Genomic DNA, 18,405 nt, shown 5'->3' on the forward strand with positions numbered 1-18,405 from the left:
GCACCCCTCGGGGTTGCGCCCACACCTCGCTCAGCCAATGAGCAGGAACCGGTCTGTATGTGGGATCCGAACCCTCGGCGGGAGCGCCACCACACTCCCAAGCGGCGCACTGTAGCAGTGCACCACTGGGCCGGCCCGATACCTAGGAAAAAATGGCAGGAGCGCCACCGCACTCCCAAGCGGCGCACTGTAGCAGTGCACCACTGGGCCGGCCCGATACCTAGGAAAAATTTTAACCAAGGAGGTAAAAGATCTCTACAATGAAAGTACAAATCACTGCTGAAAGAAATTAAAGAGGACACAAAAAGATGGAAAGACATTCCATGCTTTTGGATTACAAGAATTAATACTGTCAAAATGACCATACTACCCAAAGTGATCTACAAATTCAGTGTAATCCCCATCAAAATACCAATGACATTCATCACAGAAATAGTAAAAACAATCATAACATTCATATGAAACAACAAAAGATCCTGAATATCCAAAGCAATCCTGAGCAAAAAGAATAAAGCTGGAGGCATTATGCTACCTGACTTCAAAATATACTACAAAGCTATCATAACCCAAACAGCATGGTACTGGCATAAAAACAGACATATGGACCAATGGAAAAGAATAGAGAACCCAGAAATAAATCCACATATTTACAGCCACTGGTCTTTGACAAAAGCACCAAGAACATACATTGGGGAAAAGACTACCTCTTCCAGAAACAGTGTTGGGAAGACTGGATATCCATACATAGAAGAATGACAGTAGACCCCTGTCTCTCACCACTTAACAAAATCAACTCAAAGTGTATTAAAGATTTAAATGTAATACCCAAAACTATAAAACTACTGGAAGAAAACATAAGGGAAACACTCCAAGACATTGGTCTGTGCAAAAATTTTATGGAGATGACTCCTAAAGCACAGGCAAGAAAAACAATAATAGACAAATGGGATTACTTCAAAGTAAAAAGCTTCAGCACAGCAAAAGGAACAATCAACAGAACAAAGAGGCGACCAGCAGAATGAGAGAAAATATTTGCAAACTATTCATCTGACAAGGGACTAATACCCAGAAAATACACATAACTTAAACAACTTAACAGCATAAAACCAAATAATCCAATTTAAAAATGGGCAGATAACCTGAATAGATGTTTCTCAAAAGAAGACATACAAATTTCCAACAGGTATATGAAAAAACGCTCAACTCAACATCATTAATCATCAGGAAAATGCAAATCAACACCACAATAAGATATCATCTCACCCCAGGTTAGAATGGCTATTACTAAATGCAAACAAGGATATGGAGAAATGGGTACTCATACACTATTAGTGAGAATGTAAATTAGTAAAGACATCATGGAAAACTATAGAGCGGTTCCTCAAAAAACTAAAAATAGAACTACCATATGATCTGGCAATCACACTGCTGGGTATTTCTCCAAAGGAAAGGAAATATAACAAAGAGATATCTGCACCTCCATGTTTATTGCAGCACTATTCACAACAACCAAGATATGGAATCAACCTACGTGTCCACTGACAGATGAACAGATAAAGAAAATATTTTATATATACACAATGGAATACTACTTGGCCATTAAAAAGAATAAAATCCTGTCATTTGCGGCAACATGGATAAGCCTGGAAAGCATTTCATTAAGTGAAATAAGTCAGGAACAGAAAGATAATTACCACATGTTCTCTCATATGTGAGACCTAAAAAAAAAAAAAAAAAAAAAAGTTGAACTTTTAAAAGTAGAGTGTAGAACTTTGGTTAGTAGAAGCTGAGAAGAGGAGGGGGGAGAGGGATAGTGAGAGGTTGGTTAATGGACACAAAGTTACAGCTAGATAGGAAAAATAAGTTCTAGTGGTGTATGGTAGTGCTAGGCATCTATAATCAACAATAATTTATTGTGTGTCCTCAAATGGCTAGACAACTTTGGTTAGTAGAAGCTGAGAAGAGGAGGGGGGAGAGGGATAGTGAGAGGTTGGTTAATCGACACAAAGTTACAGCTAGATAGGAAAAATAAGTTCTAGTGGTGTACGGTAGTGCTAGGCATCTATAATCAACAATAATTTATTGTGTGTCCTCAAATGGCTAGAAGAGAGGAGCTGAAATGTTCTTATCACAATGAAATGATAAATTTTTCCAATGATAAATTTGCTTATACCTTGATTTGATTGATTGCCACACACTGTATACATGTATGGAAATGTAACTCTGTACCCCATAAACATGTACAATGGGTACATTTTGATTATAAAATAAAATAAAATATTTTTTTAAAAAAGAAGAAAACAAAAGAATGAGAGAAGAACATCAAAACAGATCCTACAGAGGATATAATAATAAGAGAATATTATGAGGCGCCTTAGCAATAAATTTGACAACTTATGAAAAGGACAAGCTCCTTGAAAGACAAAAACTACCCAAACTGACTGTGTTGAGGGTTCCCAAGACCACTCGTAGGATCAGTGACTCATTAGGAGGACTCACAGGCTTCCAGATATAGTTGTACTCATAGTTAAGATTTATTACAGCAAATGGACACAAAACAAAATAGGCAAAGGAGGAGGCACGTAAGGAGAAGTCTGGAGGAAACCAGCTATTAGCTTCCTAGAGTCATCTCCCAGTGGAGTCACACAAGACATGCTTAATTCCTGCAGCACTGAATTGTGACAACATATGTGAATTGTTGTCTATCAGGGAAGCTCATTAGAGACTCCATGGTTTTGGGGGGAGCTGCTCATGTGAACATCCCCAGGCTAGCATATGCCAGAACTCCAGACTCCCAGAAAGAAAGCAGATGTTCAGAATAAACTAATAGTGGGCACAGTGAGCCACTCCTGTCAGTTAAAAAACGGTGAGAACCCTCCCCAAACCCAAATTTCCAGGCATCAGCCAAAGGCAAACCTTACAAGCAGGTCTTTCTAAGGATAGCATTCACTGCCATGTTAAATCTTTTTTGCACTCCACAAGAAGAAATTGAGAATCTGAATAGCTCTGTAAGTAATTTAAATACTGAATTTGTTATTTAGAATTTTCTCACAAAGAAAAAAGCCCCGTTAGCTTCACTGCTGAATTGTACCTAACGTTTAACAAAGAAACAATACCAATTCTGCATCGGAAAGGACATATTCCAATTCAGTTTATGAGGCAAATATAACACAAAAACCAGACCAAAAGAGTATAAGAAAAAATGAAACATACAGATCAGTATTCCTCATCAATTCAAAATCTTAACAAAGCATTAGCAATTTGAATCCAGCCATATATAAAAAGGATAATACGTTATGACCAATTCAAGTTTATCCCAGGAATGCAAGGTTATTTTAACATTTGGAAATCAATTAATGTAATTAATATTAAAAGAATACCAAATTTTTTATCATCTTAATAGATACAGAACAAGCATTTGACAAAATTTAACACCCATTCATGATAAAAACTCACTGATGATAAAAGCTCAGCAAACCAGGAAAAGAGGGAAATTTTCTCAACCTGATAAAGAGTATAAACAAAAAAACTACAGCTAACATTACATGAAATGGTAAAAGACTAAATACTCTTCATCTGAGATGAGAAACAAGGCAAGCATACCCACCCTTAGAACTTTTATTCAACATTGTACTAGAGGGTCCTAGCAGTAGGGATATACTAGGACTCTAGCAGAGGGTTCTAGTGCAGTAAGTTGAGAAAATGAAATAAAATGTATGCTGTTTTAGAAAGAAAGAAGTAAAATTGCCTTAAATTAACAGACTACATGATCACATACATAGAAAACCCCAAAGTTCAACAAAAAAACCTACTATAACAATAAGTTAATTTAAAAATGAGGTAAATGTATAAAAATCAATTGTACTTCTATAAATGAACAAAGAACAATTAGAAAAATAAAAATTTTAAATACTGTTTAAAATAGGATCCCCAAAAAAGAAATATTCAGGGATAGATTTAACCAAATATTTGTAAGACCTATATAATGAAAACTACAAAACGTTTCTGAGATGTATTTTAAAATATCCAAATAAATGGAAAGCTAACCCATGTTCATGGACTGGAAGACTAAATACTGTTAAAAGGTAAATTCTTTGCAAATTAATCTATAGATTCAACACAATCCCAACCAAAATTCCACAGAATTTTTGTTTTTAGAAATTTGACAAACTGATCCTAAAAGTGACATGAAAATGTAAAGGACCTAGAAGAGCAAAAAACAATTTTGAAAAAGAACAACAAAACTGAAGGACTTATACTACATTTTAAGACTTCTTAAAAACTTACATTAATAAAGGCAGTGTGGTAGCACCTTAGGTATAGACATATAATAAATGGAACATTATAAAGAGTCCAGAAATAGACCCACATATACTTGGTTAATTGCTTTTCAAAGAAATTACCAAGGTACAATGGGAGATAGAATAGTCTTTTCAACAAATGTGTGTGCTGGAACAACTGGAACTCAATATCTAAAAACGACCCTTGATACTTATGTCAAAACTACACAAAAATTAATTTAAAAATGTATTACAGACCACATGCTTATACTCATTTTTTTAAAGTCGAGAAACTTAAAATATAAAACAGGGAGAGAATCATCAGTGAGAGTGTTAATTTAACAGTTTGCACCCCCAATATATTTGAACTTTACCTGAAACTTCTTGTCTTCTTCAACCTTTTTCTGATTGCATAATTTATTGCAATGTTCTTGTAACTGAATATGAGTTTCTTTAAGTGATGATAATTCAGTTTTAATTTCATTAATTTCTCCAGTAAGTTCTTCAACCTATTATAAAATTTAACCAAAATGAGCAGGCATATATCTATTTTTTGTCTGAAAATACTTTATTAAAACAAATTTTGGAAAATAGTATAAAAAAATAACAATCACAAAGTAATTACTAACATTCAAAGCTACCACTTTATTGAATTGTGCTGAGTACTTAATAAACACAACTGCATACTCATAAAAACTCTATGAGGTATTATTATGCCCTCTTTACAGGGGAAAAATATGAAGCTCACAGAAAGTTACTTGCCCCAGATCACATAAAGTGGCAGTCAGGATTCAAATCCAAAGCTAAATCTAAGAAGTGTGTTCTTAACTACTACAGTAAACCAATTCTTGTTAAAAATGAAAATTTATGAACTTATTTTAATCATAAATATTCTATAAAAGATATACTTTCATTTCTTTCTTAAGTTTTATTTTCTTATTGCAAATTGGATATACAGATTTTAACCCAACTAGATGAACGATACTGAACACTAAGTGGCACTATGGAAACTGACACTTCGGCCTCATATTTACATCTGTAAATTGGACTTTTGTGTCCTGTAAAATTCCATAATCTTTTTTTGTGGGGGAGTGATGTTTCACAAAACCTCAAATATGAGACAAAGTAAGTTCCACTGAGGAGAAAAATAGCCTTTGTCTTGGAAGACTATAAAAGTTTCTCTTATACAATTTTAAAACTCCTTACCACAAAAGTGTGTAATATTCTTTAAAGAGGCAAGCAGATGTAAACTCACATTATTTTCCCTTCATCTCATCTATTTTTAACCATTTTTTAATCTATCTCTGCAAGGTACTTCTTTTCCAAGGCTAAACTCTCCATGTGTTCTTTATCCCATCCTCTCCTATCCCCCTCAGTTCTAGCTCGAGCAATTTTCTCTTTCTTCTGCCTATTCTCAATCTCACACCACATCAGCATGTTCTGCTCAGCCACCAATTACACTCTATTCACATTCCTGTTTTATTACTCTTTGACCCAGTTACTCCTTCTCTCTCACTTCTTAAAGAGACCACATTTGCTACTTTCAAATTCTAGCCTCTCATCATTTCCTAACAACCTGACTTCAGCCCTTACTGTTCTACTGATTGTTTTCTCATATATCACCTGTGAGTTAGCAAAAGGATTTTCCCAAGTCTCACATCATTTTCCAGCACTGTAATATTTGACTATGTTGACTACTTACTCTGTTCTTGAAACAGCCTCTTCTCTTGGCTTCCATTGTACTACTCTCTATTTTCCTACCTTTCTCACTGTTCTTATCAGGCTCTCTGTCCTCTCTTGCCCCAACACACACAAACTAACACTCACAGAATGTTGGCATTCCCCAAGGTTCTTTCTTTTTTAGCCCTCTTCTCTTCATGTCCTCCACTCCTTCCATAGGAAGTTATTTTATCTATAACTTCAAATTTCACTTTTATACTAATAAATCTTAAATTTCCTCTCCAACCTCTTTCCTAAGATTAGATTTTCATTTCCAAATGGATGGTATGCATTTCAAGCTAGATGTCCTGCAGGCACCGTAAATTCAACAGTTCTCAAATTCATTATTTTCATCCACCAAATATTCTCCTTTTACATTTCTTATGTCACTTAATGACATTATCATTCTATGAGTTATACTAATCTCAGAGTCACATTTGATGTGTTTTCTCTCTCCAATACCCATTACATATAAAATGTAACTAACCCTGCCAATTCTACTTCCAATATGCATCCTACATCTCTCCCTCTTCTCTGTTCTCACTACTACTGCCCTAATTCACACCCTCATAGGCTCATGGTTAGATTACAATATTCTTCTTACGGTTTCTTTCCATAAAGCCATCTTCCATACTGTCGCAAGTTATTTTCTAAAACACATATCTGCCTATGTCACTTCTTTGCTTTAAAACTCTCAATGGCTTCCTAATCCTTATAAAATTCAGCTCCCTTAGTAATGAACCCTTCAAAAGCTGATCTGAACCTATTTTCCAGTGTCACATTCCACATATCCTATTACTCAGAATAGACTATTCATCATCCTTGAAAATGCAGTTTCGTGCCCCCATAATTTTCCCCATTCTTTCTTAAGCGCAATGCCAACAGGATGGAATGGGAAGGGTAAGGAATTGGTACATTTTGCTTGGTGAAATCTTATTCATCCTTCAAGGACAAACTCTCTAGTGTTATCTTTTCTCTAAAACTTTCTCCAACCTAGTTAAACGACATGATTTATTTTGTGCTATCATATTACTTTTTTAATAATACAAAAAGCATGCTGCACTATTGTAATTAATTCCACAGTTATCTGTCCCTTGAGAGTGTGAGCTCTTTGGTAATCTGTATTTTAGGTATGTTTTAAAACCAGAGCCTACAATAGCACCTAACACATAGGATATGCTCAATAACTGCTGTGAATTAAATTTCTTTTGTGACCTCTCTTTCCCTAAATAATTTCTGAACCTCATTCATTGTTTTTTGTCTATGTACATTCATTTATATAACTAGTGAAAAATCAGAACATATATGTATAATGCTGTTATTTATATTTCAACAAATTTTAAAGATACCACCTAAAAATATGCAGTTAATTTTATTAGCATAGTATTTCCTTTCACTGTTTATTTTTTTAAATGACCAAGTATAAAACAGTAGTTTATATGATTCCAACTTATTTTTATCAATGTGTTTATCATATTTTTTTGTTTCTTTTTTTTTCGGTGGCTGGCTGGTATGGGATCTAAATCCATGACATTGGTGTTATCAGCACCACACTCTGAGCTAATCAGTCAGCCCTTTTATAATGTTTTTCTTAACTCATCTTGATCTAATCTCAATAGCCATACTATTATTGTCCTTCACTTAAGAATGGTTAAAAACCTACAGAGATAGATATTTAGATAGATAGGACAATTAAGACTAAATTTGACCTTGCATTCAAGAAAACTCTTATAGAACTAAAGCAGCTATCTCTTACTTAACTATATTCTGTTCAGTACCAAAGCATTATGGAAGGGAAGTGACTGTAGAATCTAAAAATTCTAAGATAAGACCAATTTTATTCAAATTTATAGATTGAGAGTTTCAGTCAAGATGGTGGAATAGATAGTCCTCAGCATCACTCTCTCCCACAAATCAACCAATTTACAACTATAAAAATGTAACATCAGCCAAGCAGGGGCTGCTGGAGCTCAGGGGAAGAAGAGGAGAGACGTACAGAGTGTATGAAGGCAGTAGAAACCATGATGAAAGAAAGAAAAAACTGTTCGGAGGGTTTCAGGCCACTGCTGCTTTAAGGCTCCAGCTGCTGAGCACAGGGAGCAGGAGCCGGCAGAAGCTGCAGCTGTGCCCTTCAGATGGAGTTACTTGGATGCGGCAGGGGAGAAGAGAGCCTTGGTGGCCCCCAGGACAGCAAGACCACTAATATGGTTCCCGTGGACCCACTTAGGAGTGAGGAGCCAGAACAGCTATAAAAGGAGCCATTCAGAGGCCAGTGAGTCATTGCAAGGGACCTGGACAAGGTCCGTCCCATGGGAAGTGTTTGGAGCATGGGCGGTGGGGAAGATGGGCCCAGTAGGAGAACACTGGGACACAGCAAGGACAGCTGATCTGCCCCACAATCAGCACAGGACCACTCAGAGGAGACTGGTCAGGAATGCAGAATTGCACGGGGTGCAGTTTGATGAAAAAACTCAGGCCCAGATTGGAGTTTCTACATAACCAAGGTGCACCCAGTCTCTGGAGAGCCAGAAGTACCTATAAGGTCAACCATTAAACCCCGAGCTGCACAAAAAGCCTTCCCTAGGGAAAGAGCAGCAAAGCAGCAATTTAGCTCAAACACAGAGCTCAAGTACTGGTTCCCACAGGAAGTTCCCCCATTTTAGAAGCAAAGGACAAAATTAGTTCCAGCCCAGGCATACCACCAGTGCCCTGGGGCCCTCCAAACATGAGGCATGGAGCCAGGGACCAGACCCCCCTCCTAGAACCAGGCACATGGCACCAGTGCCTCAGGGCCCACCCAGGGACCCGAGGTATGGAGCCGGGGACCAGACACTCCCCATAACCAGGCATTAACTCTTTAAAAAGAATTTCAAAGACAATGAAAATTGACATTAAAATAGAGTAATCAATTTTGGGGTCTACCAATAGTTAAAGTGAACCTTTATATTTCACAATTTGAATTTACATAATTTTACATTATTATCTACTTTGCTGAAATTAAGATTTAGTATAAAATAAATGTGGTTTAAGGAAATAGCCAAGTTTATAACAATCTTATCATAAAATGTTAATACTATAGAGCTCAACTATGGTATACGTGTTCTAAAGGTGGCTCTAATACATCTCAAAACTGCTGAGAAAAGCAAAATAGATCAATTAACAATAGTACATATATAATTATTTTAGTCATTTATTAAAATACTATGCAATGGTTTTATGAAAGGTAAATTAATTCTTTGTCACATATGGGAGGTCATTCAAATTATATATATGTATATGCACATATATATAAACCAAAATGTATATGTGTTGTCATCCATGAATAAAAACATTACAGGAAATTTTATTACATTTAGCTTTTTAAAAATTGTTAACTTTTTGGAAATATGAGTGCAAGAAGACAATATGTCTAACTTGATTCCTATATTATTTTTGCAGTATTTTCTAAGCATTTAATAGTTATTTTAAATTTCTACAACTACTTAAAATATTCTAATATTTAATAAACCTACATGTCTTTTCCAAGTTCCCAGTGCTTTCTCATGCTCATTTTGAAGATTAAGGAATTTTTCTTCATTTTCTTTTACCTTCTCCCTTTGCAGCTCATTATCTCTCTGAAGGGTCTGCAATAAAATTAATTATCCAAAAAATAATCAATACTACATTAATGAATTTTGATGAGTTTTATGTTGCTTGGACGTTTGCTTCTAACATGCTGAAAGTGCCATACAGATCAGTGATAATGTGCTATCTCAACAATAATTTTCATAAATTAACAGAAAGGTGCTTATAGTTTAGCTAACAGGAAATAGGGGGAGGTTATGATAAAGAAATGGCTATAAAAGGGTATAAAAACATTGCCATTATTCAGTTTCACTGCATAAGTTTTAATGTACTGAAGAAGTAATATAATGTACAGCACTGAAAAGTATGAAATGTAGCATAATCCAGCCTAACTCTACTAAAGAAATTTAACTACCACAGAACTTTTTTTCATATACGTTTATTTTAGAAATTAACTGGCTAGAACACCTTTAAATACAATTTTAATTTTAATTTCAAATTAACATTTTTAGCATAACTTAAATTTTTACCATATTAACTTAATTACTTCATTGAATTAACATAATAAAATCACCACCACACTAGCCCCTCCCCAGAAAAACCTTTAAGGAGTAAAAATACTACCAAGTGTTTTCTAAGACTAGGGTTTTAAAGCTATTCAGTCACTGACACCAATATTATTAGGTTTCTTCAATGGCTGCTGATAATCCAAGTAAACTTCTGTAAAAAGATAAATAGTAAGAACTCTTACCTATACGTCTAATACATCTGGAATTTTTAAGTTCATTTATTTATCATTGAAGCTATGCACACTCAGGGTAAAAATTTCAAGCTACACAAAAAGTATTTAAAAAGAAAAGGTAAAGTTATCCTCTATCAGTTTTTTCCCCAGAAGTAAAGCACTCTAGCCATTTCTTGTGTACCCTTCCAAAAATTGTCTATAAGCATACAAGTACGTAAAATATAACTTTTAAAATACAGATGAGACCATATCATAATACTTATTCTGTAATATGCTTTTAAAAAATTCTTACTTACTTTCCATATTAATACATATAGATCTATCTCATTTTATTTATTTATTTTTTGGCATCTGGCCGGTATGAGGATCTGAGCCCTTGACCTTGGTGTTATCAACACTGCACTCTAACCAACTGTGCTAACTGGCCAGCTCTAGATCCATCTCATTTTAAAGGCTTCACAGTATTCCATCTATTTAAAGAGTTTTCAATTATATCTAGAATATCAATATGCAAAGACATAATTATACAAAATTATGGCAAGTTACATAATAAAAAGCAGTTTTCCATTTTAACATAAAGATTTTCTACCTCATAAGGAGCTATGCACTTTGAGAGCACCCAATGAATACCTATTTTGATTGCCTCTATTTCAAGATAATGTAAGTATTTTTATAAATGTCACATTTCCTTAATACATAGGTACATGTAATAGGGCAATTTCTAAATATTTACAGTGGTATATAATTAATAGATGCTTAGTACTTTAATGGCCTAACCATTATTTTACAATATCTATTTATATTGATAACATACTACATTTTAGAAGATATACAAATCAAAGTTTAGGGAAGATATGGGAGAATATACCACAGGCTCTATACTAGTGATAATAAATGACTTAGAGCAGCATGTTCTTAAAATAATGTTCTAGATATTTCAATCATTTCCTGTCCTCACCCAGACCTCTATCTAAAAGAAACTGCCTACTTCAGGTATTCTCTGTTTCAATTTTCTGGGGATATCCCATCCCTCCATTACAATTTGGACCTATTGCTCTCTCAGTCTGCAGCACAAATCAAGTTATCTCTGAGGATTCCCTTCTTTCTTCTGTTGTGGGTCTTCTGCTTCCTAGATCCCATAATTTCCTCTTTCTTGGTTTACTTCCTTGTCTTGGGAGAGCAAATTTTCTATTATTTCTTGATGAATGAGACATAGATGGAAAACTTTTTGAGCACTGCATGTCTGAAGATCTTTATTCTACCAGTACTTAGCAATTAGTCTGGCTGAATACAGTACATTCTGCTTTGGAAATCAATTTCTCCTTAACTTCTGAAGGCATGATTCTATTGTCTTCTACCTTCCAGTGTTACCACTGAGAAGTCTGAAGCTATTATGTTGTCACCCTCATTCTTAATCCTTTGTATGTGATTTATTCTTTTTTTTTTTCTACAGAGTTTTAGAATCTTCTCTTCATGGGTGGTACATTATTTAGACTTTCCACACTGTTTTCAATATAATATATTACTCCCAGTAGTGTACTGGTGAACTAGCTGTTTAAAACAAAACAAAACAACCAAAAAAAACAGTCTGATTTGCCATTTTTGTTAGCGTTAAATAATCCCATCATGGTCAATTTCAAGCTACCACAGGTTTAACAACCAATTCACAAAATTCCTTAATATCTAACAACCAGCTCTCACTGGCCTGGCTGGCTCCAGCATACCACTGACTTATACCTCCTCCACTCCCTCCTAACCTCAGCTGTCCCTCAAACTCTCCACTGTAAACCTCCAATCTTCTGCCAAGAGTAGAGGGGCAATGCCTATTTGTGCAGGGTGGGGAAGAGAATCTAGGGTTGCAATGTCTTCTTATATAGATCTTATACTTTTGGCTTAAATTGTATACCCTAGTTCTAGGGGCACATACTTGCAATTCCTGACCATTTCTGCATCTTTGACTCAGGTTTCTACTTCCTCTCATGTGCCAAGTAAATTATCAATAGTCCATCTGGTTCCTTGTCTTTGTGGATTTATTAATGTTATTATATTGCAATTTCAGAAGTAGGTAGAAGTGAATGTGGGCTTAAATTCAACATGTTTAACCAGAAGCCCTGACCAAGCAATATCTGAACTTGGGAAGAGAATGAGTTTATTCCCTGTTCATTGTTAATTCGTTTAATAAAATTTAATGACCTCCTATTATGTACCAGATATTCTTTTAGGTTCGTATGCTGCATCATTGAAAATGTTTCTGTCCTCATGCTGATTATATTCTATCAGGGAATTATATGGTATTATTTGCATCTGGACTAACCAAAAAACTAAGTAAATTGTCCTAATTAATAACTGTGACTACAGGAGCAAACTAAATTATTGTTAATACAGTGAGTATAGGAACATAACTATACTTATAACTGGATTAAACTATAATTAAACCATAGTAGAAAATATTTTCTATCATGAGAATTTGGCTGTCTATGCTCTAAATTTTACTACTAAAAAAGTAAGACAGATGACAGCATTATTACAGAGCACTGAAAAACAGTTGGCCATTATCAAAAGCAATGACCCCATTTAGTATAGGTGGAATTAGAATGCTCCTCAAAAAAACACTTGAAATATCTATGCGGCATAATCCTCAGCAACAGTTCAACATTAATATTTTGTTATGCTATATATCAGTGGTTCTCAGACACCAGTCTACAGACAAGTACTGATCCATGACAAAATTTTCACTAGTCCATGGCAAAAAATGTCAATACAATGTCATCAAACGTCTTTTTGACGAAGGACTGCCCTTTATCCTGAGATTATGCCCTTAACATACTTTTGATGTTAAAATGTTTTATTTTATAAAATGACAGTGATAATAGATGGTATTGTTTGTTTTTTCAACATCCTTACTCATCAAAATAAAAAGCTGACAATTCTATTCTTGACACTTTGTTTGAAATTTTATTGTATGAAATCTAGCTCCTTTATGTACTACTATGGTTCAGGTTTTATTTTATAAAATGACAGTGATAATAGATGGTATTGTTTGTTTTTTCAACATCCTTACTTATCAAAATAAAAAGCTGACAATTCTATTCTTGACACTTTGTTTGAAATTTTATTGTATGAAATCTAGCTCCTTTATGTACTACTATGGTTCAGGTAATAATTATGATAGTTAAAAAGAAAGGCATTTGGATTATCTATGATATTAGTAGTCATAGTTAAAAGATCCTGGAACCGTATTTATAGTCCTTGTTAACTCAGAGAAACACATAACTATATATCTGTGACTGCTGTAGGCTCTATATTATTTTACAATACATAAGCATTGGGCTTACGAGCTCATGAAGAAGCAATTTAAGAGCTATGGTTTTAGTATAACTGATCTAACAAAATTGGCAGCTCTCACATATATAGGAAAAAATTTTTTCATAGTATATTGTAGAAACAGTGCTGGATTAGAATCAGGATAAAGGTTTAATCCTGGTTTTGCCACTAGTTATAAAGCCTTGAATTACATCACTTACATATGCTAGGTCCCTATTTCATCATGAGATGAAATAGTCGGATTAGCTAATTGATAATATTTTGTTCACGCTAAAAATCTATGTTTCAATTCCTTTACACAGATTAGGAGATGCTCTTAATAAGAGCTGCTTACAAAGAATTTGGGTAAATTCTATCAAATGTTTCTTGGAGAAGATTTGACATATTAGAGAAACAGTCCCAGTTACCAAACTACAAGGCGGGTAGAAGAGATGGGAGGAATTAATTGCTTATAACCGGACTTGAAGAGAAATTATTTTACTAGTCTTTTACTGGAATATGTAAAGGGATTGGGGGAGGGAGAGCTATGACTCTAGCACACCTCTGTCTTCCTTTTCTAGTTCCAACTCCTACGGTATTGGGGGCAGACAAGAGAAATAAGGAAGGCAAAACTCTTTACATGACAAGCTATAGAACATCAATGGTGAGGATATAAATCTTGCATTGCTCAGTTAAATTTGGTTCCATTCTATAATGATAGATTCTGTGTAATTTGTTGGGCCTGGTGCAAAATGAAAAAGCAGGGGGTTAAAAGGTGCTATTAAAGGTACTCAAACCTAAAATCTTTTCATTTCTTTGCAGCAGTCTCTTTCTCTCCCTCCCATCCCTCTGCCCCATCGTGGTGCTTTTTTATTTAACTTCAATGGTCTCCTGGGCAGGGGGATACTCACAAAGCAGATGCAGACCCTGACAGATGCCTAAGGGCCTCATCACACAACTCAGCATGAATGAGATCCACCATCTACCAGGTCCCACTTCCAGCCAACTGTTGAACCCATGTCCCATATCCTGGCCAGGAGTGGGAAAGTCAATCGTCCTTTCCAATGGGCTCTTCGCCCCAACCCACAGCAGATGGGTGACTCCCAAGGGACTGCAACCACCAGGCAGGGATGCAATCAGTACCTGGATGGGAGACTCAAACCCACCCCTTGCCAAGTCACCTGCCTAACATGCCAAGGCAATGCCAACCAACCTGGAATAGGGACAGCTGTGGGCACACACACCTAACCTAGACCCTCTCTGCCTGCACCTAGGCCCCCACCAGAGAATAAAAATCAATAGTAAAAGATAGGCTTTCCTCACAAATGTGACCCAGTTGACTTGCAGCAGTGGCAGGACAGAAACAGGGAGGAAGTGGCCAAGCAGGACCCAGAGCACCAGAGGGTGAAAGATCCAGCAGCCAAAAACCAGTCCTGGGAGACAGTGAAGATAAAACAATGCCCAAACTGAGATTCCAAGCGCCTGGTTCAAGCTCCATTGACCCATCAGACTTAATTAACAAAATGTAAATTCAAAGATAAAAATTAATATAAACTTCAAGAAAGTGACGGTAAAACATTAAACCTGAGGTAGGAAGTCCTTCTGAGTGTGGGTCATTATGCAACTGCACTGGTCACATATTCATGAAGCTGGCTCTGGCCTCTACTGATGGTAGTCTCTACAAGAGGTGACTAGTTTTAATGAGAAATGTTCAGCTTTACCCTGTCTCCTTTGCTGCCAAGAACCCCTTCAGAGGTCCAGAAATACCTTCTACTGGCTACCCCAGTGAAACATGCCCCCAGCTCCTTCTCTGAGTTGGACATCCCATAACTTGGCCCAGTGGCACCCAGAGCAGTTCCTGCCCCTCCACTAACCTCTACAATCCTTCACGTAGAGCCAAGGAACCACCAAGGTTCTCTCTAGTACACTCTTCTGGGGATATATAGTATCAGAACAAGCATAATACACTCCAAAACTTTCCTCTTTAAAATTTCTAGACCACGACCGGGCATCAGTCTGTATGTTCTTGGTAAACTTCCACACTTCAAGAAACATACGTCAAGCTCTTCCATATGAACTTGTTTATCTATATTTTACTCTACTGGCAACACCAGAGTGGACCTTCAGTTTTCTACAGCATCTCAAACATCCATCCAAGGAACAAGACAGCAGCCTCTACTTCTTGTACCCCAAGCTTTACAGAAGATTTTCTTGTGGACTCCTCACTTAGCTTCATGAGGGGAAATGCACCCCTTCACTAGGGATATAAGAGAAAGGCCTCTCTTTTTGAGCCCTGCACTCCCAAAATATCAATGACCATAATGTCTTCCACTCCCCATTTTCCTACATACACTGCAAATAGAACAATGGGGTGATTGTTGGGGTAACAGTGCTCGTTCTATCATATTCCTGTGAAAAGGAATGTGCCCCAAACTTCTGAGAGCTGGCTGATTGCTCTCTTAATATGTGGCTGACACTTTGATCTTTTATTTTTGGTTTTGGACCTTGGCCACAATTCTAAGACAAAGAAAAAAATCCCATTCATTCTATCACAAAATAAAGTGAGATGCTGTACTTGATAAAATTTAACATTTAACTACTGACTTAAATGTTGAAAAAAAAGTTCTTTTTTTTTTTTTGGTGGCTATTCGGTATGGGGATCCAAACCCTTGACCTCAGTATTATAACACTGCACTCAAACCGAGCTAACTGGCCAGCCCTGTTCATTACTTTAGACACTGATACCAAGTTGATGAAGGAGGTCAATACCTTCCCTAAAATTCAAAATGATCTTGGTAAAACTGGACAGATGAATGCAACTGAAGAGGAGAAGCTTGTTAAATGGAAATATACTAAAACCCGTGTGTGTGTGTGTGTGTGTGTGTGTGTGTGTGTGTGTGTGTGTGTGTAAAACCCGATTAATTTTAGCACCTTCAATTCTGCCTCCATTTCAGTATTAGCTTGAATTTGTTGCTGAAGTAGCTGCTGCATACGTTGAAAAGAAATGATGATATCCTTAAAAAATAAATAAATATATATCAATTAGAAAAATTTTAAGATAGTAGGTATGTTTATAAACTCATTCTTCAAATACATTTTGTAGTTTCTTAACCCGTTATCTTCATAGATTAATTTCAATACTTTAATGCCACATTTTACAATTTAATATCTAAAATAACTTCTATTACATGATTTCCTACAAAGTACTGTTTCTAAGAGTCCCTCAGTTAACAGTTTTTTTTAAATGGACTGTGGATTCTAAGATACTACCAAAAAGTGTGAAAAATTCAAAACTAAAATAAACTTTTGTTGGCTTGACCCCTCAAACAGTAAATATATCACTACTAAAATGTCACGAGGTTATAATATAAAATGTCATAATGGGCTAGAATGTCATGGCATGCATTCAGAATCAAATGGACAGAAAGAAGAAGAGAAACAAGACAAACAAGAGAACAATAGAAACAAGAAACAGGAGGAGTTTTCTTCTACAACTTTTTTTAAAATAGAAGAATTATAAATATCAAATAGATTCAAATGAGAGTGTAATGTCCTGGAAAAGCATGCATTAAGCATAAATACATTTCAATAATTTTATCTGCTACGGTACTACTGGTCTAAAGTATGAAGGAAAAAAACTGATTTATTTTTTAATGGGAGTATATGTGAGACTAGTTATAAAGGTATATATGCATCCATTCAGTACACATTAACTGAGTGTTTACAAGGTGCTACACATTGAACTATGCATGATCCCATTTGTTATTTAGCTTGTTTATTTCCCACATTGTATCTGATTTTTAAAATATTTATTGGCTTCCAAAATATCTTGTGATTGCTTACCTGTTTTTCTCCTTGAATATGGGTAATCTCTTCATTAATCTTCTTATTTAATTCCAATTCCTTTAAAGATTTGAGTAATTTTAAAGTTATGATATAAAATCCAACAAATTCTACATTCAATTCAGTGCTCAACAAATTTGGTAGTGTCATGACCTATTATTACCCCAGACTACTTACATTTGTTTGTGGTTGAAACAGTGATTCTAGTGAATTGAGAAGGTATTATATACCCAATATAGGCTGGTGCAAACTTGTAAATGCTAAAAACTACAAAATTTCTCATCTCCAAAACTGTTCTGGAGACACCATTGTAAGACAAGATTTTCTGAAACCATATTAGTGGAAATAAACTGGTTATAGTCAATTTTACTGTCTTAAAATCCTGTTAATGGCAAAAATTACCTAATAATTTAACAGATTCATAATACCTTAATTTTTTACCATGTACAATAACTTTACAAAGAAGGAACTTTTTTGTTATAATCCTGAAATTCTCACCAATTTTATTAAAAATATTAATTTATAAACATTAATACATTTAATCAAATACCATTTTGAGTCTTTCTTGAAGTTCTTGAAATTTTTGTTCTTTGATTGTTAGACTGATGTTTTCTTCTCCCATTTTATGTTGATATGTGACCTTGGACTTGATTAAGTCTGAGGCTAATTTTTTTAGTTCCTTAACATAAGAAACATATCAAACAGAAAATTAAGTATACAATTTCATCAAAGCAAGGTACTTTCCTGACAGTTTCAAAGTCCACCTTTAAACCTATCGTTATAATTTGCTAAGTTTCATATACCAAGATAATACTACTGGTTCATCAAGGCTCATTTACCCTAGTTCCCTTGTAAGATTGGCCAAGGTGGGAATGTAATCTGTGGCTATGGAACAAGCAAAGCCAATCACACACGGATAGAATGCATGTCCTTGGACCTTAAAAAAAGTGTACT

The 18,405-nt window shown here is 35.3% G+C and overlaps 1 protein-coding gene across 1 annotated transcript in view; it reads right to left on the minus strand.

Moving 5' to 3' along the window:
- CCDC73 (coiled-coil domain containing 73) overlaps positions 1 to 18,073 on the minus strand; it is a 39,117-nt gene extending 21,044 nt beyond the window's left edge. The window contains exons 1-6 of the mRNA XM_008567951.1: positions 18,002 to 18,073; positions 17,452 to 17,511; positions 16,523 to 16,623; positions 14,790 to 14,793; positions 9,512 to 9,622; positions 4,655 to 4,789 (exon numbers count right to left, since the gene is read on the minus strand). Of these exons, the coding sequence (XP_008566173.1) occupies positions 4,655 to 4,789; positions 9,512 to 9,622; positions 14,790 to 14,793; positions 16,523 to 16,623; positions 17,452 to 17,511; positions 18,002 to 18,073 (483 nt within the window). The remainder of the gene's footprint in view (positions 1 to 4,654; positions 4,790 to 9,511; positions 9,623 to 14,789; positions 14,794 to 16,522; positions 16,624 to 17,451; positions 17,512 to 18,001) is intronic.
- Between the last annotated feature and the right edge of the window lie 332 nt (positions 18,074 to 18,405).

This window comes from Galeopterus variegatus, unplaced genomic scaffold (genome assembly GCF_000696425.1).
Source record: "Galeopterus variegatus unplaced genomic scaffold, G_variegatus-3.0.2 Scaffold359, whole genome shotgun sequence".
Taxonomy (NCBI): Eukaryota; Metazoa; Chordata; class Mammalia; order Dermoptera; family Cynocephalidae; genus Galeopterus; species Galeopterus variegatus.